The 25099-nt window shown below is 33.6% G+C and overlaps 1 protein-coding gene across 6 annotated transcripts in view; it reads left to right on the top strand.

The window, feature by feature from the left end:
* Positions 1-25099, top strand: part of Slco1b3 (solute carrier organic anion transporter family member 1B3) — an 88411-nt gene that overhangs the window by 27241 nt on the left and 36071 nt on the right. For all 6 annotated transcript variants that reach the window (XR_013423033.1, XM_005328910.5, XM_021728832.3 and 3 more), the window contains 5 exons: positions 14071-14212; positions 17128-17260; positions 20759-20871; positions 22012-22155; positions 22350-22448. Coding sequence is in view for 5 of the 6 variants with exons in the window: in XM_005328910.5 (XP_005328967.2) it covers positions 14071-14212; positions 17128-17260; positions 20759-20871; positions 22012-22155; positions 22350-22448 (631 nt within the window). In the remaining variant the exon portion in view is untranslated. The remainder of the gene's footprint in view (positions 1-14070; positions 14213-17127; positions 17261-20758; positions 20872-22011; positions 22156-22349; positions 22449-25099) is intronic.

Raw genomic sequence — 25099 nt, 5'->3', positions numbered from 1 at the left:
ATACAAATATTGAGAATGTGGAGAGAATACTGTATTGCCAAATTAAGTAGGGAAAAGATAATATAATTGACATGGAGATAGTAAAGGAAGAAATAAAAAGAAAAAAAAGTGCATACTTTAAAATGTATGCACATATCAAATTTATATGTTAATGTAAAGGTATATAAATTTGAAACTGTGAATCAAGTAAATTGATTGAAAATATTATTTTTTTAAGAGAGTAAGCATCCACCAGGAATTGTAGTACATAGACTCTGTTATAAATTTTCAACCAAAATGTCAATGTTGAAAATTAAAAAACAAAAACAAAATCATTTTAAATAGAGCTGGGCACAGTAGCATATGCTACTTGGGAGGCCAAGTTAGGAGGTTCATTTGAGTACAGAAAGTCAAAGCCATCTGGGCAACACAGGGAGATGCAGTCAGAGAGAGAGGGGGGGGGGAGGAACAAGGAAGGAAAAAATAAGAAAAAGAAAGAAAAAACCAGCTGATGAATTAACCCTATGTTATCTACAAAAAAATGGAAATTTTCATTTGCAGCCCTGGAGGCAAGAAGACAATACAACTATATTTTCCAGAGAATACACACTTACCAAAATTCTGTTTCAAGTAAAATATCTCCAGGAATAAAAAGTTAAAAAAAAATTATCACTGACAACCCTTTAGTAAAAAAAATACTAATTGATATTCTCCAATAACAAGAGTAAATAATCCTAATTTAGTATGATGATTATTTTTCAAAGAGTTATAAGAAAAACATACAAATGAGACATCAAAAACTTGATTGTTGACAAAGAAATAGAATCCCCACTCAATGGAGATGTCCTAGTCTGGCTATTGAGTTTTATATCTCTTACTTCTTTCTTTATAGAACCAATTGAGGATTCTACTGTTACACAAGAAATAATAGTAACCCAGGGTCCTGTAAAATTGTTAGCATATCAAAAATTTGTCTCCTGTAAAAAAAAATGAGCTGAGATTAAAATCTAAAATGATATTAGTAGATAAGCAGCTGAGAAAGAGAAGCAGCAGGGGAAAGTATAAGGATTGTAAGTGTTGCAATTAAAAGGTAAGTGTGTGTTCAGGACAAGATACATTGTCATAAGAGAGACCTGAGAAGGCCCTCTGCTTTCATCTCAGGCTAACCAGCAGACTCAGTGCAAATCTGGCGAAAGCTTGAAGGAGCTGAAAAAATTCACAAGAAGGTACCACGGACTGAACATTTGTGTCCTGCCAAAAACTTATGTGTTGAAACCCAAGAAATAATGTGATGTTATTTGTAGAGGGGCTTTTAGTAGTAGGTAAATAAGACAAGAGACTGGGATCCTTACGATGGGTTTAGTATCCTTACAAGAAAAGGCCAGAGCATTAACTAGTTTCCCCCCATGTGAGAATACAAGAAGTAGTTGATTGTCTGCAAACTGACAGAGCCCTCACTCAAAACCAACTATGCTGACACCCTGAATTTAGACTTATCAGCCTCTAGAACTGTTAGAAATAAATGTTTGTACGTTAAAATAATTTTGAATTTTTAAAAACTTTTTAGTACACTGTAGTTATGCCTAATAGTGGGGTTTATTTTGTTCTATTTATCAATGCATATAACATAGTTTACTTCTTTTCAATCTCTAGTCAACCTATTTCTTCCTCTCTCCCCTCTGCCAATCTGCTCACTCTACTCTATTGGTTATTGTTTTATTTATTGTTTAATTAATGCATTATAGTTATATATAAACTTTGAATATAGTGTGGCATATTCATACATATACATAGCAAAATTTTATCAATTTATTCTGCAGTTCTCCCCCTTTTCCTTCCCTACTTAACTGATTTCCCTTCTATTTTTAGAAGATCTCATTTACTTATTCCTTTTTTTTTCTCTCCAGCTTTCACATTTAAGACAAAACATTCAACCCTTGACTTTCTGAGACTGACTTATTTCACTTAGCATGATGTTCTCTTGATCTACCCATTTACCAGCAAATGACATATTTCACTCTTCTTTATGGCTGAGTAGAGCTCCATTGCATATATATTTCTTTATCCATTCATCTGTTGATGGGCACCAAGACTAGTAAATGCTTGTATTTTAAACTATGCAGTCTATGGGAATTTGTTATATCAGCTTGAACTGATCAAGACAAGGATTTAACAGCAGATTTGAACAGGCAGAACACAGAATTAGTAAACTTGAAGATAGGACAATTGAAGTTATCAAGTATAAGAAGAAGAAAGGAAAAAAGGACAAAGAAAATGAACAAAAGGTAAGAACCTTCTTTACTTTCAAATGAACCAATAATTATGAGTGTCTCAGAGGTAGAAGAGAAAAAAACAAAGGAATAAAGAATATTTGAAGAAATAATGGCTAACTTCTTCCATTTGATAAAAGACATAAATTTAATACCTTAGAAGCTCAATGAATTCCATGTAAATTCAGAGATTCACTCTGAGACACTTATAATCAACCTATTAAATGTCAAAGAAAAAGAGACTCTCTTAAAAAGTAGCAAGAGAAGCAGCTCATCATATGTAAGTGTTTCTCATTAAGAGTAATAACCATTACTGCACCAGAAACCATGGAGATGAGAAGACAGTGGGATGATATGTATAATAAAGGATTGCTATCCTAGATGTACAAAGAACCCTAAAAGTTAAAAAAAAATAAAATAAGCAAACAAGTCATAAAATTTGAAAAATATCCAAAGATACTTCTTTGAAGATGACAGATGACAAGTACTCATATAAAAAATGCTCAGCATCAATTGGCAACCTATGTGCACACAAAAGCCTGCACCTAAATGTCTATAGCAGCACTATCCATAACTGCCAAAACTTAGAAATGACCAAGATGTCCTCCAATAGGCAAATGGCAAGCAAACAGTGATACATTTATACAATGGAATATTTTGGGGGGCTATAAAGAAATCAAGCCATAAAAAAGACATGGAGTGAAAATGTCATTTGCTGGTAAATGGGTAGATAAAGAGAACATCATGCTAAGTGAAATTTTAAGTAATAACATCATTCTTAAAAGGTTACATACTATATGATTCCAACTATATGAAATTCTGAAAAAAAATTAAATCTCTGAAAACAAAAAGTTTAGCAGTTGCTCAAAGAAGAGGAGGAACAAATAGACACTGATGTTTTTAGGAAAGGAAAACTATCCCACATAATACAGTAAGCAGAGCATCATACATTTGTCAAAATCTATAAAATGTACAATACAGAGTGTTGTAAAGTAGCGGCTTGAGTTAACATAACATATCAATCTTGACTTATCAGCATAAACAAGTACCACAGCAACACAAGACTAAATGATAAGTGAAAATGTGTATGGAGAAAAGGAGCTTGTGGGAACTCTGTACTTTATGGTCTATTTTTCTGTAAACATAAAATTGCTTTTAAAATAAAGTCTATTAATTAAATTTTAAAAACAACCGTTAACCAATTACTATCAAACCAAATTGAACAACATACTAAAACGATATACATCATGACAAAGTGAGATTTGTTCTGGAAATAAAAGTATGGTTAAACATAGAAAATTAATCAATGAAATATTGTTCATTAATCAAACAAAGACAAAATCCACAAGATCACCTCAGTTAATTCTAACACTTGTTAATGATTAAAAAAACCCTCATAAAACCAGTAATATAAGGAATTTTTCTCAACATAATAAAGGAATTTATAAAAAGTTACCACTGTTTCAACTAAACGTTGAAAGACTGAAAGCCTTCCTCTTAACATCAGAACAAGGCAATAATGCCCACTTTCAACAGTGACCATTCAATATTGCATTACAGCTTCTATCCAGAGCCTTTAAATAAGAAAAATAAAAAGCATCTAAATTTGAAAGAAAGAAGGAAAACTATCTCTATTTGCTGGTGAAATGTTCCTAAATAGATAAAAATCCCAAAGAAAACACACACACACACATACACACAATCTATTAGAGGTAATAATAAATGAACTAAGCAGTATTTAATGGTATAAAAATCACATGAATAGTGTTTCTACACATCAGCCATGGAATATTCAAGAAATAATAAAGTAAACCCATTCACAATGATATAGCTAAGAAAAAAATCTAAAAATGAATTTAAGCAAGGAGGTAATAAAAAGTACACTGCAAACCACAAAGTATTGCTGAAAAAATTAAAGAAGACCTAAATGGATCAATATCAAGCAATGAGACTGAACAGTGTTTATGGATTGGAAGATGTTATTATCAAAATATTGATATTATACAAATTGTTCCACATATTGACCACAGTCCCTTTCAATAGCATTTCCCCCCAGAAATAGAAAAGCCAATCCTTAAATTCATGGGGAATTCTAAAAGTATCCAAATAGTCAAAATCATATTGAAAAAAGTGAAAAAAGTTGAAAGACTCATATTTCTCTATTTCAAGCTGACTTGGAAACTATAGTATCAAAATTTTATGGTGCTGGCAGTAGGATAAACATACAAATAATGGAACATACCCACGAGTCTAGAAATAGTCCCATACATCTATGGCCACTTGATTTTTGACAAAAGCACTAGGTTTATTCTTTGGGCAAAGAGTAGTCTTTTCAACAAATTGGGCTAACAGGATTTTCATAGGAAAAGAATGAAGGTAGACACTCATACCTCATAGCATATACAATTATATCAAATTAGATCATAGATCTAAATTTAAGAATGAAAGCCACAAACCTCTTAGGTGAAAATATGATGTAAGTCTTGATGACCTTGGAAATGGATTCTTAGATATATCAAAAGTTTATGGGAAAAAGAAAGAAGAAAAAAAACTACAAATATTGGACTAGGTCAAATTTTAAAACTTTTGGGCAATATATATATATATATATATATATATATATATATATAAATCAAGAAAGTGAAAAGAACCTACAGAATGGGATGAAAACTAAAATATTTGCAAATCATATTTTTGATGCAGTATAAAAAATCCAAAATATATTGAGAATACTTACAACTCAATAAGAAAAACAACCCAATTAAAAAAGTGTGCAAGGGCTTGTATAGCTATTTCTTAAAGGAGATATGAAAATCCTAATAAGCACTAAAAAGATACTCAATATATTTTAGTCATTAAGAAAATTCAAATCAAAACCACAATGAAGTAGCACTTCACACATGCTAGCATGACTATAATAACTTTTAAATGGAAAGTAAATGTCGGTGAAGATGTGGGAAAATGAACCCTTATACGTTGCTGATGGAAATATAAAATGGCACAGATGCTATGAGAAAGAATCTAGCCGTTCTTCAAAGAGCTAAACATAGAAATAGCCATTTGACCCCAAAATTCCACTCCTGGGTACATACCCTGAAGAATTATAAACAGGGACTAAAACAGATACTTGCACACAATATTCAGTGCAGTATTTATAATTGGTGGAAAAAAACAAGTATTCAACAACAAATGAATAGGCAAATTAACTGAGACAGAAAATAAATTAATAGATAACCAGGAACTAGAGGAAGGTAGAATGCAAAGTTATTGCTTAATGGTTACAGTTTCTATTTGAGGTAATAAAAAAATTTTAGAAATAGTGGTGATTGTGAATATAAATAACGTCAATGAGTTGTATACTTAAAATAGTTAAAATGGCAAATTTATATTATATCCTTTATGTAAAAATTATTTTTTAAAAAATGTTTTTTTTAAAAAACAGAAAAAGCAACCAATATACACTGAGAAGATGATTTTTTATGGTTTTGTAAAACCTTTCATAATGACCAGGTGCTGAAGCATATGCCTGTAATTCCAGCAGCTCAGGAGGCTGAGGCAGGAGAATTGTGAGTTCAAAACTAGCCTCAGCAATTTAGCGAGGTGCTAAGCAACTTAGTGAGACCCTTTTTCTAAATAAAATGCAAAAAGGGGGGTGGCTGCAGATATGGCTCAGTGGTTAAGCACTGAATTCAATCCCCAGTAACCGCTCCCCCCCAAAACCCTTTGATAACAATTATAACTGAAGAGATCATGAAAGTTTTAACAAAATATATGACATTTTATTTACAAATTGTTGAAATCTGATGGAATATGTCAATTCAAAGGTAGCTTTTGTGTTGAAAAAAATTGAATTACTGGACAGTAGAAAAGAATAGAGAAGGGAATATTCATTGAGAAGTTTTAAGTTTATAAAAGACTTGATAGGTTGGGAGATGGCAACGTGGTGAAAAGCAGTTGTGGAGACAAATTACAAGATTTCAATAATATACCACAATTCTGCTGTCCCCTGGATCCATATGCAAACCCAGTGAGATGTGTATATTTTTTCATCAGGAAGCAACCCATATTTCTTGTTTCTGAAAAAAAAAATTTTTTTAATTGTACCAAAAAAGAACCAAACAAACAACATTACATTTGCTGTTTCATATAGTTTATAAATCAGTAGTGTTAAGTACATTCACAATGATGTGCAACAAATCTCTAGAACATTTTCAGCTTCCAACACTGAAACTCTACACCCACCCACTTAACACAATTCCTCTTCTCCCCCGCCCTTTGGGGGGGGGGAGGGGCTGGGTATTGAACTCAGGGACTTGTGCATGCAAAGCAAGTACTCTACCAACTGAGCTACATCCTCAGCCCACCCCTGGCCCTTTGAAAGGGCTTTTCTACTTTATGTTTCTAAGGTTTTTAAAAATATTTTTTAGATGTGATGGGATGGGACTTTTTTTGTTTATTTATTTATATGTGGTGCTGAGAATCAAACCCAGTGCCTCACACATGCTAGGAAGCACTCTACCACTGAGCCACAACCCCAGGTCCCTAAGTTTTCGAATATTTTAGATACTACTTGTAAGTAGAATTATATATTATCTGTCCTTTTTCTTTTCTTTTCTTTTCTTTTCTTTTTTTTCTTTCTTTTTTTCTTTCTTCTTTTTTTTTTTGTTAGTAAGAGGGATGGAACTCAGGGGCACTCGACCACTGAGCCACATCCCTAGCCCTATTTTGTATTTTATTTAGAGACAGGGTCTCACTGAGTTGCTTAGCGCCTCACTTTTGCTGAGACTGGCTTTGAACTCCGGATCATCCTGCCTCAGCCTCAGGTGCGCCACTGCACCTGGCTATCTCTCTTGTTTTGATTAGCTTATTTGGTTTAATATAATGACCTCAAGATTTGTCCATGTTATAGCATGTGGTAGGATTTCCTTCTTTTTTAAAGCTGCATACTATTAAATTGTATGTATATATCTTTCTTATCCATCTATCTGTGAATGGACATTTGATTTGATTCTACCTCTAGTCCATTGTAAATAATACTTCAATGAACATGACATATCTCTTCACGATCCTGCTTTGGATAATTTTGAATATACCCAGAAGGATTGATGGATTATATGACAATTTTTTTGAGGAGCCTTCATAGTCTTTTCCCTAATGGCTATGCCACTTTACAATTATACTAACAAGCACTACCTTCTCCAAATTCCTACCAACACTTACAATTTTCTTTTCTTTGGTTAGTGGTTATCCTGAAAGATATGAGACAATATTTCATTGTGGTTTTGATTTGCATCTCCCTGAGGCTGAGCTTATTGGATATTTGCATATCTTCTTTGGAGAAATATCTATTGAAGTCCTTTACTCATTTAAAAAAATACTTTTTTGTTGTTGTTGAATCATGTAAGTTCTTTACATTGTTTAGATATTAACCCTTTATCAGTTATATAAATTGTGATTATTTTCTACCACTCCATAGGTTATTTTATTCACTCTGTTAAGTTTTTCCTTCTGTGTGCAGAGTTTTTAAGCTTAAGGTAGTTCTGTTTATTGCCTATGTTTTTAGTGTTGTATCTAAGAAATCATTGGTAAATCTCATGCCCCTAAGATTTCTCCCTGTGTTTTTTTTTCTAGTAGTGCAAGAGTTTTTTTTAAATCTTCTTAGTTACATCTTTAATCCATTTGAGTTTGTTTTTATATGGTGTAAAGTGTAAGGATGCAACTTTATTCTTTTACATATGGTAATTCAGTTTTCCCAGCACCTTTTGTTGAAAAGACTGTTCTTTCTCCATTATGTAGTCTTGGCATCCTCAGTGAAAATCATTGGGTTTATTTCTGGGATCCCTTCTCTGTCCAATTTAGTCTATAGATTTATCTTTATGCCTCTGAAACACCATCTTAATTACAAATGCTTTGTAATTACTACTTTGTAGTATATTTTGAAATCAGGAAATGTAAGGCATTAACTTCTGCTTCAAGATTATTTGGGCTATTCAGGTTGCCTTTGGGTTCTGTATGAATTTCAGGTTTTTCTGTAAAAAAAATATGAGAATCTTGATAGGAATTGCATTGTATCTGTAGATAGTTTGGGACAATATGGACATTTTAATATTAGGTCTTCTGATCCATAAGCAGGGAATATTTTCTCACTTATGGTGTCTTTAATTTCTTTCATCAATATTATAGTTTTCATTGAACAAATCTGTCACCTCCTTGGTTAATTTCATCCCTAAGTTTATCCTTAATATTATAAGTATTGTATATATTTTGATGCTATACTAAGTGGGATTGTTTTCTAATTTTCTTTTTAGATTGTGCATTGTAGTGTACAGAAACATCGGATTTTTGAATGTTGATTTTGTGTCCTGCAACATTGCTGATATTTAGTATTTCCAATTCGGATGTCTTTTATTTGTTTCTTCATTCATTTTTTTTAATGTCTAATTGCTCTGGCTGGAGCTTCCAGAACTAGGTTGAATATTAGTGGTGAGACTGATGTTTCCGATCTTAGAGGAAATACTACCAGTCTCCCCCTCAAATATGTTAATTGTGAGCTTTCCATATATGGCTTTTATTATGTTGAGGTTATCACCACTTCCTACTTCATTCAGTACTTTTATTATTAACAGGTGGTAAAGTTTACAAAAACAACTTTTCTAAATTTATTAGGTAATCATGAGTCTTTTGTCCTAAATTTTGTTAAGATTTTATAGTGATTCAATTCATATTTTGAATCATCTTGCATTTTTTTAGTTTAAATACCACATATGAGAGACAACATATGACCCTTGACATTCTGAGTTTGACTAATTTTGCTTAACATAATGGCCTCTATTCCCATCCATTTTCATGCAAATGACATAATTTCACTTTTATTTATGGTTAAATAAACACCATTGTGTATATAGACCACATTTTCCTTATCCATTCATCCATTGATAGACACCTAGACCTGTTCCATAGATCAGCTATTATGAATTGTGCTGCTATAAACATGGGTATTCATGTATCTCTATAGTATAATGACTTTAATTCTTTAGAATAAATATGAAGGAGTGGTATAGCTGGGTCATATGGTGGTTTAAATCATATTGATTTCCATAGTGGTTGTACTAATTTGTAATCCCACCAATAGTATAAAGTTTTTCCTTTTTTTCTCCACATTCTCTCTAGCATTTATTATTATTTGTATTTTGTTGTTATTGTTTTGGTACTGGGGATTGAACCCTGAGGCACCTAACTACTGAGCCATATCCCCAACCCTTTTTTATTTTGAGACAGATTCTTACTAAATTTCTTTTGGCCTCCCTAAATTGCTGAGGCTGGCTTTGAATTCCGTAATCTTCCTGTCTCAGCCTCCCAAGCTGCTAGGATTATAGGTTTGTGCCGCTGCTCCTGCCTTAGTGTTTGTATTCTTAATGACTGCTATTTTGACTGGTGTGAGATAAAATCTCAGTATAGTTTTGGTTTGCATTTCCCTAATTGCTAATGAAGTTGAATATTTTTTTCATATATTTGTTGGCCATTTGTATTTCTTGTTTTGAGAAGTGTCTGTTTAATTCATTTGACCACTTATTAATTGGATTATTTGTTTTTTTGGTGTTAATTTTTTTGAGTTTTTTTATATTTTCTATATATTAATCCTGTGTTGGAAGAGTAGCTAGCAGTATTTTCTCCCATTCACATACCTAATTGTTTCCTTTGCTATGCAGAAGCTTTTTAACCTGATGCCTCCCATTTATTAACTCTTTTCATGATTTCCTCAGCATTAGGGCCCTATTGAGAAAGTTGTTGCCCGTATCTATATACTCACAGGTTGACATGGTCTTGTGTTTGTTTTTATGCCAGTACCATGCAGTTTTTGTATTATAATTTCAAGTCAGGTATTGTGACACCTCCAACATTGTTTTTTTTTTTCATCTTGGACTCCTTTTCTGTGCTCTTTAAAATATTCTATACCAGATTAACAATCTATTTGGTTATCTACATTATAATAATTCAAGATTCCATATTACCTATGTATTTATCTTTACCAGGAGATATCTACGTTTTCATGCTGTTTTGTGTTGCTGATAAACATTCTTCTGATTCCCTCTCCTTTCAGCAGGTCAAATGTTGTGATGAGCTCCCATAGATATTGCTAATTTGAGAAAATCTTGACTTCTCTTCATTTATGAAGGGTGGATTTGTTGAATACAGTGTTTTTGATTGGCCAGTTTCTTTTTTGTTTGTTTCGGTACTTTGAATATATCATCTCACTCCCTTCTCATCTGTTTTAGTCAGCTTTTTTGCTACTGTGACTAAAAGACTCAACCAGAACAATTTCAGACCTCTCAGTCCATAGATAGCTGCTTCTATTCCTTGAGGTTTGAGGTGAAGTAGAACATCATGGCAGAAGAGTATAGCAGAGGAAAGCAGCTCACATGATGATCAGAGAGCAGAGAGAGAGGCTCGACTCACTAGATACAAAATACATACCCAGAACCATATCCCCAATGCCCAGCCACATTACATGAAACTCCTCCAGCCACACTCTACCGGCCTTCAGTTATAACTCTGTTAATCCCCACCAGGTGATTAATTCACTGATTGGATTAAGAATCTCATAAACAATTGATTCTCCTCTTAACCATCTGGCATTGACTCACACAAGAACTTTTTGGTGACACCTCACATCCAAACCATAGCATGTTCTCCATAGTTTCGTTTAGAAATTTGCTGCTAATGTAATAGAAGCTCCCTTTTACCTGATGAAAAGCTTCCCTACTGATTACTTTCAAGATTATTTCTCTTTTTCCTATGACTTTCAACAATTTGTTTAAGATGTGCCACGGGGTAGATATCTTTAGGTTTATCCTAGTTCAAGTATTTTTGAGCTTCTTGAGTTTTATGTCTGCTTCTCTCCCCAGATGTGGGAAATTAGAGGCCATTATTTCTTCAAAAAAGTTCTTGACCCTTTCCTCCTATCCTTCTCTGTGTGTTTGCTCTGCTTGATTTTTGTCCCATGATTCCCTTAGATTCTTCATTCTTTTTCTTCCTCCACCTCCTATTTTCCTCCTCCTCCTTCTGCTCCTCTCTCTCAGTAATTTTCAAAGACCTGTCCTTGAGTTCACTGATTCCTCTGCCTGACCAAGTCAGTGTTTTGAGTCCCTCTCTTGCATACTTTTCAATTCAGTTATTATATTCTTTATTTTCAGAATACCTACTTGGTCATTTGTAATTTGTGTATCATTGATATTGTCATTTTGTTTATGTACCATGTTCCTGATATCATTTAGTTGTCTATCTGTGCTCTCTTTATTTTATTAAGCATTTTTTCCACAGGAATTTTAAAATCCCTTTCTGGCAATTCCTAGCTTTTTACTTTTTGGGGCCAGTTCCTGGAGATATACTTTGTTCATTTAAATGTGTCCATGTTCCCTGTTTCTTTGTATGTCTTTGTTTGTTTGTTTGTTTGGATTTTAGTGTTCAAAGAATCAGCCAATTCTTCTAAACATTGTAATCTGGTTTTCTATAAGGGGAAATTTTCTCAGCCTTGCTCGATACTGAAGCTTTCTTAAGCTTTTTCTATGTGTGCATTCTTTTCTAACCTCTCTAGGCTTGTATGTATAGTCTCTTATTTGAAAAAGTTTACTAGTTACTATTTAGAACCATTCCCTGGTAAGGTGCTGGTGTCTTTCAGCCGTACTGTGACCTCTTTAGTGATGTAGCAAATTGTGGCAATGGTGCTCCATCTGCTGTCTTTTAGTGGTACTACAGACTGATGCTTAATCATTTGTCATTGCTGAGAGAGCCCCAGTCTGGTGTCCCATTTTTGAGTGCTGAGGCAAGACAGAAACCAGTTCTTGGAAAGCCTCCACTAGAAGTCCAAACACTGGATGTAGGGGATTTGAATTTTCTCTCCCAACAGCACTGTGCAGTATTGTGTGATAAGGGCTCTAGTGCAAGGGAGAGAGCAGAGAGTCAGACGATTTTCTTTTAGGTTTCCATGTGTTTATATCTAGGCTAGCATGGATTACATGAAACTCCTAGTTGGTTTCTGTAGTTCTTACAGGGAATTTGGTCCATTTTTTGTTAAATTTATGTATTGTGGGAGAGAAGGGTCCTGGATTCCTGTCCTACCATGTTGCTGATGTTGTTCCCTCCCAGGTGTTCTCTCTACCACCATCTCCCACCCAGGATTAATTACATGATTTTTTTAAATGATTGGGCCCTGAACAATTTTCATAATTCTTTTGTGATATAAAGATTGTTTTTCTACAAGATGTCAGGAAATGACTGTCCTGGAAGAAAATTTTCATGATTTTTGTCTAACACCATGAATCAACTTAGTGTTTGTCTTATGAATTTTATTATTCCCACCATCAACTCAGCAAAACTAGTTTTGATACCCTTCCATGTTGGTGTTCCGATTTTCTATATTTTATCTACTTTTTAGTTGTATCTAATAAGTGGTATTATTTGACAGTTCTTCTCAATTTTTCCATCTTCATTGATAGCATGTATAATTTGAAGACTGTGATGCAGGAAAGAACATATATACATCTTGTAGGTTATGCAAATGTCTGTTTGGCCTTTTGTCTCTAACTCTCAAATGTGGCCTAGTATTGGTTCAACAAAAGCCCAATAATATTTCTTGATTATCTTTGTGCCAGACATTGTTCTAAACACTGGGATATAGCATCGAATGAGCAAAACCTCCTATCTGGAAAAGGTTTGCATTCTAGTGGGAATTGGCAGTATGGTCTAATTTTTATTTTAAAAGAATTTCTCTAGCTACTGGTTTGAGAACAGTCTGTTAGTGGAACTGGAACAGAAGCATAAAGATGTATCAGGAGAATATTTTAATCATCAAAGCTAGACATTATGGTGGAGACCACTGGAAGCACAGGAGGTAAATGAGAAGGGATCATTAGTCCTTGTTCAGGCTGGTAGAATACAACAGACTGGATATCTTAAACAACAAAAATTTATTCTCCACATTTCAAGAATGTAGGAGGTCTGAGATCAAGGTGCCAGCATGGTTAGAATCTAACTAGAGCCCTCTTCTTGATTTAGATGTGATCATCTTCTTCCTGTGCTCTCACGTAACAGAGGGACGCGGCAAACACTCCTAAGAGCCCTAACCTCATCATGAGACCTCCCAAAGGCCCCAGCTCCGGGTGTCATCTCACTGGGGATTAGGGTTCAACATTTGAATTTGGGGAGTTGCAATCATGTATTCCATAATGCAGTCGTATTTTAGCAAGAGAGCAAAAAGAAGTTTGCTTATGGATAACAATGTGAGCTGTAAGGGAAAGGATGAGTCAATTTTGTTCAAGTGAAACTGAAACTTTAAAAAGTCTATAGCCACTACACCTTAGATGTAAGGTCAATTTTGTTATTCATTAAATTTCTCCTTGCTGCCTCAAAGTTCCAACCGGCTTCCTGGAAGGTGCCTTTGAGAATGTTCTGCCACTCCCCTCAGCTGGCCTGTGCTATTGACTTGGAAATAAAGAGTGGCTTACCATCATGGCAAATTGAGAACACATTTAGTGTTTAATAAATCAATTAATGACATTTGTTGAAAAAAGACAACTTTCAGTGTAATCTGATATTGTAACCTAGTTGGAAAATGGTGCTTTATCTGTGTAGAGATAACATTAAAAGGGCTGAGATGCACTGATTGCTGTAGGGAAAAGATAGGTATGCTTTTTGTAATAAAATAATGTTTTCAAGTAAAAAAGAGAAACTATATTAATTCCATATTCATATAAACATTATATAGTTCTTTGCTTAACCAGTTTTCCCTCTTCCTTTTTTTTTTTTTTTGTTTGTTTCTTAGATTTTCTTGGGAGCTATGTCATTAAGCTTCATTTGTAAAGCACTAGGTGGAGTCATTATGAAAACTTCCATTACTCAAATAGAAAGAAGATTTGACATACCCTCTTCTACTGCTGGTATAATTGATGGAGGCTTTGAAATCGGTAATTGTATATCTATTTTAATAACTAGACTTACAGAGTAAAACACTTCACACATGATCTACAACCCTGGTTCTTAACTAGGTGCAAACTGATTCCTCAAGGATGACGTGGCAACATCTGGACACATTTTTGGCTGTTGAAACTTGGGGATGGGGGTGCTACTAGTACCTAGCGGTAGAGTTCAAGGATACTGTTAAACACCCAGAATGTACAGAATGGTCCCAAACAACAAAGAATCACTCAGTTCAAAATGCCAGTTCTTAATACACCATATATACATACTGCACTTTTTCATATCTCTGTTTGTATATAAGGTATATATGTGTATTAAGAATTGTAATGCAAAAAAGTACATGTACAATAGCATAAAGTGGCATGAACATATTTTATATACAGAGGTATGAAAAATTGTGCTCTATATGTGTAATAAGAGTCGTAGTGCAAACAAAACAAAACAAAACAAAATCCTAGTTATTAAGAGTGTTGGAAGACTGATCTTACATAAACTCATTGTTTCAAATTCACACCCTGGGAAGCTTAACCTGCCCTCTCTCCATTTGCCCAAGTGTGAAGTAAGGTTTAAAAAAGACTATGTTTCATATGATATGTGGATAAAAGGACAGATTTGGAACAAAGCTATGTTAGATTTTTACTCTTTAACTAAGATTAAAAGTCTTTTTTTTTAAGAAACATGGAAGATATTGCTTTATTGTCTTAATGTAAATGTCTTCTATAATCATGAAGCTTTATGTAATTAATGAACATTTTTTTCTTATCTTGTGAATTGGGAGTTTATTACTTCTGCTCAATTTTCCCTTTTCTTCTTACTTTTTAATTATTTGGAGACCCCCCCCCCCGCCAAATTATGTCTGTCATATTGATTGCAAATATTTCCTACAAGTTTGCCTATTTTTAAACTTTATGTAAAACATAGGTGACAGTATTTTAAAAGTAACTATAACAGAAGACATATCTATGAGCATTTATTTGAACAGCATTACAAATTTGCTTACATTTGATCTTCAATCTTGTAACTGCAAGTTTCATCCTTAGTTTCTGTGGACTATATCTTCAAGGGGTATTTTTTCCCAGAAACAAAATTGAACACCCAACATATTTTTACATCCCCTGCTTTTTGGGAATGTGTTTATTTTACTGTGATAATTTGAGTATGGAATTAAACAATCAAAATGTTTTTATAAGAATATTATAACATGAATCTACTGTTTCATAAAATTCAATAACATATATGTTATAAATAATTACCAGTATACACTAATACACATCTCCTTTTTATCCTCAAAACTCAGAAATTTTACTAGCATGTATTGAAGACTGTCTCTTTTTATATTACCTCAGCTGGAGAAATGGAAGAACTTTTCATGTAAAGGCTGAAGTCTTACTTTTAGTTCAAGAAAATTTACTTCCTCTTTATTATTTGTTTCTCCTCTATTTTCTTTTGAAACATCTATGACACAACTATTAAGTTTTCTAGATTGTTTTTCTCTTTAAAATTTTCTTTCTAAATTTCTATTTCATTTGCTGTATGTTCCATATGCTTATATCTTCCATCTTATCATATAAAGTTATAATTTGTACATTTGTCTATTTTTAAAGTTACAACAGTGCTTTATTGTTCTCTACTATTTTTAGTCTCTCATTCTGATTTTATGGGTAAACATGCTCTTGTATCTATTAACTGAACTTTTTAAGTTTCTCCTCTTTTTAGTTTTATCCTTACTCTTTCTTCATGTGTTATGTTATCTACTGGTTCATTTTGGCGCTTTTCTGTCAAGCTTTTCTTTTCTATGAAATTCTCAGTAAATCTTGGTTGCTTTCTGCTTATTAAACATACAGCCAGATGGCCAGGATCGATGGTGACTCTCTCCACTTGGAATACTCTTTCTCTCCTTTTTAAACTAAATAATATAGATGTTAAACATTAAATCTCAAGTGACTTCTTCTCCTGGAAATTTTCCTGAGTCTCTTGATTAATAAAAAGTGTCTCTTCCTGCGGCTTATCAGTACCTCCATTCATCTACCAGTTTTTGTCACTAGTATGTGAATTTCTTAAGGAAAGGTACCAAGATTGATTATCTACCTATTGATTATTATTACTGATTACCTATCATCTATCTATTATTTCTGGAACCAAGCACCATGGCAGGCACATAATATAAAAATGTTACACATTTTTATTAGTTCATTATAGATACACATAATATTAGGATTCATTTTGACATAATTAGAAAAGCATGGAATATAATTTGCTCCAATTCAGTCCCCAGTACTCCCCTTTCCTTCCTCTCCTTTCTCCCCCTGTTTCTCTGCCTCTAATCTACTGATATTTCTTCTGTTTATAGTGTTTTTAAAATTAGGGCATTTTGAATATGCATAAAGGTTGAATTTATTGTAGGATAATCATGTATGTATATAGGAAAATTTGATCTGACTCATTCCACCTTTTTTCCCTTTTAGGCCCCTCTTTCTTCCCCTAAATCCTCTTCCTCTGCTCTAGTGAATCTCTCTTCTATTTTCATGTCCCCCTTTTTATTTTTAGGAACGAATAAATAAATATATTAATGAATATCTTTCCCTCAGATCAGGAGTATTTTTCTCCATTCCAGTGCAATGCAAGTTAACTCTAAATTCTTCAATAAAATGCTGATTCACTAATATTGCATAATAAGTTGTTTTCTAAAACTTATTTTATATAACTCCACAACTTTCCACTGACTGGTTTCATGTAGGTAAGTTTTGCCTTCTCCATTAAATGAATCTTTGGGGAAAAGGTATTTTATCTTATTCTCTATTTGCATCCATTCTGGGGCCTTCATTTCCATTGGATACAAAATTGGACTCGGTCAATATTCATTGTGATGAATCACATCAATATAATTTTGTTCTCTTCCTAGGAAATTTGCTTGTGATTGTATTCGTGAGTTACTATGGATCCAAAGTACACAGACCGAAGGTTATTGGAATTGGTACTTTCATTATGGGGGTTGGAAGCATTATGACAGCTTTACCACATTTCTTCATGGGATAGTGAGTATTTAAAAGCCCTGTGCTGTTAATTTCATTAACTTGTAAATTAGTTGTGGAATATAATTTATTTTCTTTTAAAGAGCTAGTCTCACCTTTTGAGAAGATTGCTCATTATGTAATTGGGGTTTTTTTCTATGAAACAATTAACAGCTTCATTCACTATAGCTTTCATTGTCTTTGAGATATGCATAGCACTAAATAAGTTGCCCAGTTTCATTTGAAATAAATGTTTTTAATGACTTTTTAGTGCATCATGGATAGTTCCCATCTTTATACTCTTTTTCGCTCAACCCGTTACAGTGTGGGCTTTCCCACGGCCCTTCCACTGAAGCAAATTTCCTAATATTATGGTATAGTCAAGGTTGGAGTCAGATGTTCATGAGAGACAACTTAAAATAGCAATGATTTAAATAAGATCAAGCTTATTTCTCACCTCAGAGTTCATGTAGCCAGTCCAAGGAAGCACGATAACTGCTTTGCCTTTCATGGTCTTGTCCTCACGGCCCCAGACTGTGTAAGTGCTGTTCCAGGCAACAGGATATCAGAAGAAGAGGAAGACCAAGGAGAAGCCGCGAAAAGCACACATAGAAAGTAGCTTAAGAAGAAATATTCTTGGAAACATAATCCTTCTGCCAATGTCACCATGGCCAGAACCTTTGATGCACAGTTCTTCCATGTTCCCAACTAAAAGTTTCAACTTAAATTACTCAGGGAAAGGGGTATTGAGAAAGAGCAAGCCATTTCTGCCAGTCACAGGAATCACTGACTCATTGCCAAACCCAGCAGTCACACCTTTTGGTCACCACATTAACTCATTTTTTTTTTCCTCTACATTGCCTCTGAGAAAACCTGTCTTCCTTGTGATTCTTCTCCTTCCTCTTTCTAACATATTGCCCTCGCTGGATTTATTTTCCATCTCTGTGCCCTCTTTTTTAAATTTTTTTTTATTATCATTAGTTGCTCAAAACATTACAAAGCTCTTGACATATTATATTTCATATATTTGATTCAAGTGGGGTATGAACTCCCATTTTTACCCCGTATACAGATTGCAGATTCACATCGGTTACACATCCACTTTTTTACATACTGCCATACTAGTGTCTGTTGTATTCTGCCGCCTTTCCTATCCTCTACTATCCATTCATCTATTGAAGGGCATCTAGGTTGGTTCCACAGTCTAGCTATTGTGAATTATGCTGCTATGAACATCGTCGTAGCAGTATCCCTATAGTACGCTCTTTTAAGGTCTTTAGGGGAATACCTGGGTCAAATGGTGGTTCCCAGCTTTCCAAGGAATCTCCATACTGCTTTCCAAATTGGCTGCACCAATTTGCAGTCCCACCAGCAATGTACAAGTGTACCCTTTTCCCCAAATCCTCGCCAGCACTTGTTGTTGTTTGACTTCATAATGGCTGCCAATCTTACTGGAGTGAGATGGTATCTTAGGGTGGTTTTGATTAGCATTTCTCTGACTGCTAGAGATGGTGAGCATTTTTTCATGTACTTGTTGATTGATTGTATGTCCTCCTCTGAGAAGTGTCTGTTCAGGTCCTTGGCCCATTTGTTGATTGGGTTATTTGTTTACTTATTGTTTAATTTTTTGAGTTCTTTTTATACTCTGGATATTAGGGCTCTTTTTTAACATGCCGTTCATTTTCTTTCATGGCTAACATCCTAATTTCAGTACCTCTTAAGCTCCACCATTAGTCTTTTGAACTTTTCATTCTACATGATTTTGATGGAATATATGCTTTAAATAAAACTATCATCAATATATGCTGACATTTTCTAGTACTCAAGATCTGTATGCTTGTGGATATTTCCAACTTCCTGTCCCACAGGCCGTTTCCATCCATATATTCAGAACTGAATTCATCATTTTTCCAAGACCAGTTCAGATTTTTCACATTCATTCTTTCATAATGATTCCTTTATTCAAAAGGAACTTAAAACCAAGGACCTTGTCTTAGGCTGTCTATTTACTGAAACATGGATACCCGCTAATCACCCAAATCTTCCTTTTTTATCTGCAGTCTGTCAAAGTTGGACTGCTCCACTGTCCTTACCTAGCTGAATCTTCATTCTCTGGTCTGGACTTTGCTTCCAATTTCATCTCTTCTAACTCATATTCAATACTTTAAAATGTGTATCTAATTATTTTACTCCTATTTAAAACTCTATTTCCTAGAGCAGTTTTTCAAACTTCAGATTCTGTACCGATAAAGCAATTCAGATTATTGAAATTAACGTTTTCCCCATAGGCTAGAATAAAATAAGTACAATGTAGATGGGGATAAATACTTTTCTGAGAAACTTACATTTTACCTGTACATACATTTGTCAGTGACTGAGTGTGTGTGTGTGTGTGTGTGTGTGTGTGTGTGTGTGTGTATTGTGGTTGTAATGTAAAATGCATTTCTTATTGGTAGTGACAGTCAAAATATTAAAAGCCCCTGGCCTGTGGGTTCATACCTATAGTCATTTGCACAAGCATGGTGCTCACTTCTTTGGTTGTTATCTTCCCAGGCTGATCTTCTGCTGCTCCCCATCATTGAGGACCACATTCTAAAGCTGCAGTTCACTAAATGTCCATAATATGTCATAGTTTTGCATATACTCTTCCAATACCTTTGAACACTTTACACTTTTCCTACTTTGTCTATTAAGCTCCTATTCCTCATTAATATTCTTCTCCTGTGTCATCTTCATGGTGAGATCTTCTTCAATCCACTCTATTTTCCACCTTCAGGCAACTCTGATCATCCCTTTTTCCTTTATGACAACTCATAACCTTGTGTATGAAACTTATATAATTTATCATATCTGTTTATCTCAGTGTGAAAGTCCTTAAATACAAAAGCTGTTGTTTCATTTCTACGTTTTTGCAGCTGAGCAAAATGCCTGATATACATTAGGCTGCCCACAGAGCTATAGGGTACCTTAATGTTTGGAGGATCAGAATTTGTCCCTATTCTAACTCTATCTCTGTTGTTCCTAAGAAGTTTTCTCTTATCAAATTGAGGTGCATTATAATTGTTTTTAAGTTTTGCAGAGATAGGAATTAGAAAGAGAGGGAGAGTGTGTTTATGTGTGTGTGAAAGAATAACAGGTTATGAATAGAAAATGTAGATGAACTGGCATGCATTTTAGATTGATTTAGAAAACACTACTCTAAAGTTTATCAAATGTCATTGTAAATTATCAGAAAGTTTATAGTTAGAAGTTTAAAAAATATAAAGGTAAAACCAGAATACAGTATTGACCAGAATACAATCAGTCCAGGACTGACATGGAGGAATGACTTTTCTGAATGGACACTCCCATTTCACATTCACCCATAATCTCTTCTAAAATACAGGTCATAAAATTGAAGTAGAGGATTCTGGTAATTTGGAGAAAAGGCAGACACAAACAGGGTAAAATTTCTTTGTGTTTTTGGGAAAAGTAAAAATATTCAGTAGATGAACAAATATTTATGTCCTGATATTCTTACAGTTACAAGTATTCTACTGATGCTCATATTAATCTATCAGAGAATTCAACATTAACCTGTTTGGTTAATCAAACTTTATCACTCACTGGAACACAACCCAAGATAACAGAAGAAGGTAAGAACTAATAGTGACAATGAAAACGATTCTAAAATTTATGAAATTACTTATATCTATGAAAATGTGATACTTATTGGCAAAATTAATTAAAAAATAGGAAAAAGTTTTGACCTTTATATACAGACAAAAATCATCATGTTAATGTATAAAATATAAAGACCTTTTAGAAAAGAGGAAAATGCCAGTAGAAAATTGGCAAAGAACATCTACATTTGAAATAAAACAATAGGAACTGGCCTAAGTATGTGAAAAAAATAGAAACTTGCTCTTTATGGATATGTAAATTATTATGCCAATTAAATATTTTTACCTACTATAAATTATAATTTACACAACTTATAATTACAAATAATAACACTAAAGTTTTTAACTATTAGATAGGAAAATATTAACAGATAAATGAAGTGGGAGGAAGGAAAATGATTTTAGATTTTTAGTATTGTTAAGAGTATATAAATTTGTAACTCTGGAGGTTAATTTTCACTATGCATTAAAGAACAAAAATATACTTCACACTCATCCTACTGTTATCGATTAAACTTAAGGAAATAGTCAGGAATGGGCACAAGGTCTTATTTATAGTTATAGCCAAAGCATCCATATTTAACAGAATAAAAATAAGAAATATTTTACAATTTAAAAATATAGCATTGACTAAATTTCTTATGAAGCTGTTATTTAACATAGTGCTGTGCTATCATTGAGATCCTGATATGAATGACAACACAGAGCAAGCTAAATAGGAGAAGTGCCATAATATAGTGTTAATTGTATACACAGATTATAATATGAATTGGATACTTAAGTCTATGATGCATATTATGCATATTTTATATGATCCTGAAGTATGGAAGGTATATAACAAACATCAGAATTGATTTTATCTGTATAGTGGGATCTCAGCTAATTTTTACTTTTTTATGTGTGTGTATTTGTGTTTGGGTTTTTTGTTTGTCTGTATTTCAAACTTTACAAAGTGAATATCAATCACTTAAAATTAGAAAAAAAGCAAAAAACAAAACAACAACCAAAAAAAAAAACAAATCCCCACAGTAATATTTAATTGTTTAAAGTAGTTCAGTTTCTGATAGAAATGCTGAAGTTAATATTTAAAATAAAACCTTCTCGTCTGCCAAGGTTGTGAAAAGGAATCATCATACATGTGGATATATGTTCTAATGGGTAACATGCTTCGAGGAATAGGGGAAACTCCTATCGTGCCACTGGGGATTTCTTATATTGATGATTTCGCTAAAGAAGGACATTCTTCTGTTTACATAGGTAATGTACAGAAAACATGAAATTGAATGATTATTTTGCCTGGATTTATCCTTGAAATAATAGTGTCACTAAATTAATTCTTTTAACTAAAAAATTGTTTAGATAAATGTGTTGTGTAATGTTACTTTTAAAAACATATTGAACAGGAACCATGTATTCTTAGAATCTGATAAAATTGTTTCATCGTATTTCAGGTGGGTTGCAGGCAATATCAATGATTGGTCCAATCATTGGCTTTGTAATGGGATCTGTGTTTGCAAAAATGTATGTGGACATTGGCTACGTAGATCTAAGTAAGTACAATCACAACAAGGTAACACGATAATTTCTTTCAAAAACCTGATACCATTCTGCCAAATTATTAAATTTACTCTTTTAATACTGTTTGCTTACTATTTTTCAAAGGTAATAAGTAGGAAAAAGCACATTAGTAATTATAATGAAAGTAAAATTCAGCTCCTATGTATACCAAGCTTTTACGACTAAGTATAAAATGAGAAAAATGTAAACAATCTTATTTTATATAATGTGATCCAAAACAAACTTAAAATATTCCTCTCCCAGAACTGACCACCCAGTCGAGTCAATTTCGTTTTTTTGGTTGTTGGTGGTTTGGATGTTGAAGTGCACAACTTACTGGTTGCTTTGCTGAAGCTGCCATAGAGACTGCTGGTTTGACTTACAGCTGGAGTAGTTTAAAGGACTCTTACCGAGAACTTTGGTCCGGCCTCGTGTCCTGGCCCTGGCAGAAGGCTTGGCATATGGCAACATCCAGTAAGTGCTTGTGGAATAAACGAATGAAGGAGTAAATGACATCTGTGACCTTCCTCTTCACTCTCAGAGCATGCTTTACTTCATAAAAAGGCCTCCATCTTCAGATGGTATTAATAGATTCACCTGTGGTTTGGATCCTCTTTCCATGTCTTCCAAGATCTGATTCCATCAACCACTTCACCTGGTCCAATCTGCACCTTCTACCCACCATCGCCACTCTCTCTTTTCCTTAAGAAAGCATACTCAAGTCTCTCCCATCTTTTTTTACACATACAATATTTTTTATCCATCAAACAACCTTTTAGCTGATTTTGCGTTTTTCTATTTTCCTTTAGAGCCAAGCACCTGGAAGAAATAATCTAAATGTAAATGTCTCACTTATTACCTCCCATCTACTTTTCGATTGTAATCTGACTTTTATTATTTATGAAACACAATTAGTTTCTATCCAATGGACTTCTAATGGATACTTTTTTAACAACTTTTTAAAATTTACACTTTTTTTAGTACTCGCTCATTTTTTTTTTTTCCTTCTTGAGATGTCTTATAAACGCCTAAAACTCAATGTGTCCAAATCTGGCTCATTGTCTTACCTCTACACCCATTTTATTTCCTATGTTCCCTCTCTTCATAAATAACCTAACCTTAATTCAATTACTGACCGAATTACTGAATAACCTTTCATCTGAACTCTTTGCCTCTGGTCTCGCCTGTTCTTAGGCATAATGCTTCCAGAATTATCTTTCTAAACAAATCTGATCCATGTCATCCCTTGTTTAAGTTCCTTCAGTGATTTCACATTGGACTTAAGGATTGAAGTCAAATTCCCTAGAATGAGATAAATGGCTGTTTGTGACTTCGTTTTTTCTCTTCTTTCTTTCTTTCTTTTTTTAAAATCGTTTTGCTTTTTACCTCTCCATTCCTTTTCTAATATATACCCCATATACTAGCCATGTCACATTAATTGCAGGAATCTCAAAGTGCCCGGTAATAATACCCTTCCCTGTACTTGGAAAAGGTTTTCTCATTTTTCCATTTGCATGATTCTTAAAATCTCATCCAAAATGTGGCTTTTCTTTAGAGAAGTCCTAATGTCACCACCTTCCGTTGGCCCAAAGTAAGGTTAAGTGACCCTATTCATCATCAATAGCATGCCTGTATTGTAGGCTCTATGACAACAAGCCACAGACATTTCTGTACTTACTTGACATCTCTTTTAGTGATTTTTTTTTTGATTCTGAACACAGGACCTCACACAAGCTAGACAAATACTATAACACTGAGCTACATCCCAACCCCCCTGTCATCTCTTTTAGAAAATGACAGAATGGTAGTTGTTTTAACATACAAATAATTAGTGCCTGTGAACAAACATACTCAATTTTCTATCTCATCAGGACTTCAATAGATCATTCTAAGGAGATCAAAAGATTTACTTCCAAAATGCACTAGATATCACAGTAGGCTAACAGTATGCACAAACTTTAAAGTGTTTGCTAATACAAGACTAAAGCAAGTAGCTGATGAAATGTTTCATGTCTTCTATTTTAAATACATGATTTAGAGTTGGCTCATGTTCTGTTCAATTTTACTTATTCACTTCCAAGCTCATTATTGTTTTTATCACTGAGTACAGAAATAAGTTGTGAAGTTCTTTAAGATGACAGTTTTTTTAAAAATCCCCCTAATATTTATAAATATTCATAAACATTTTAGGATTCATGCTTATTCATTTTACATAACTGAATATTCAGACCTTATTGTATCTTTTTTCAGTAATTAGTGTAAAGTGAACTTATTACAAAGTATACTTAGCAAACTCTAATACCTAAAGGAGCCAAACAGATAAGGTAAATGAATAAAGAGATACAGGTTCTGGTATAGGAAGTTAGGATGTGGTGGGCAGACTGGTTAGAGTTGGTGGGGATTTACTGCCCTCACCATCTACCCCAAACCATCTGTACTATTCTTTTAATGTAGAAATTTGATTCTATCATTGACAAGGTATTTTGATTGGTTTCTGGACAAATCCATCTATAATTTTTTTGATTTTTAATATGGTATGTAAATTAAAGAAAACAGTTTGGCAGGCCAGATCTAATTAGGATATGAAGGATATGACTTTTTTCTATTTTATAGTAGGCCAATGAGAGAATAGAAAATTAACCAA

The sequence above is a fragment of the Ictidomys tridecemlineatus genome, chromosome 6 (genome assembly GCF_052094955.1).
Source record: "Ictidomys tridecemlineatus isolate mIctTri1 chromosome 6, mIctTri1.hap1, whole genome shotgun sequence".
Taxonomy (NCBI): domain Eukaryota; kingdom Metazoa; phylum Chordata; class Mammalia; order Rodentia; family Sciuridae; genus Ictidomys; species Ictidomys tridecemlineatus.
Note: the sequence above shows the minus strand (reverse complement) of the source record. Positions and strands in the feature narration are given on the sequence as shown.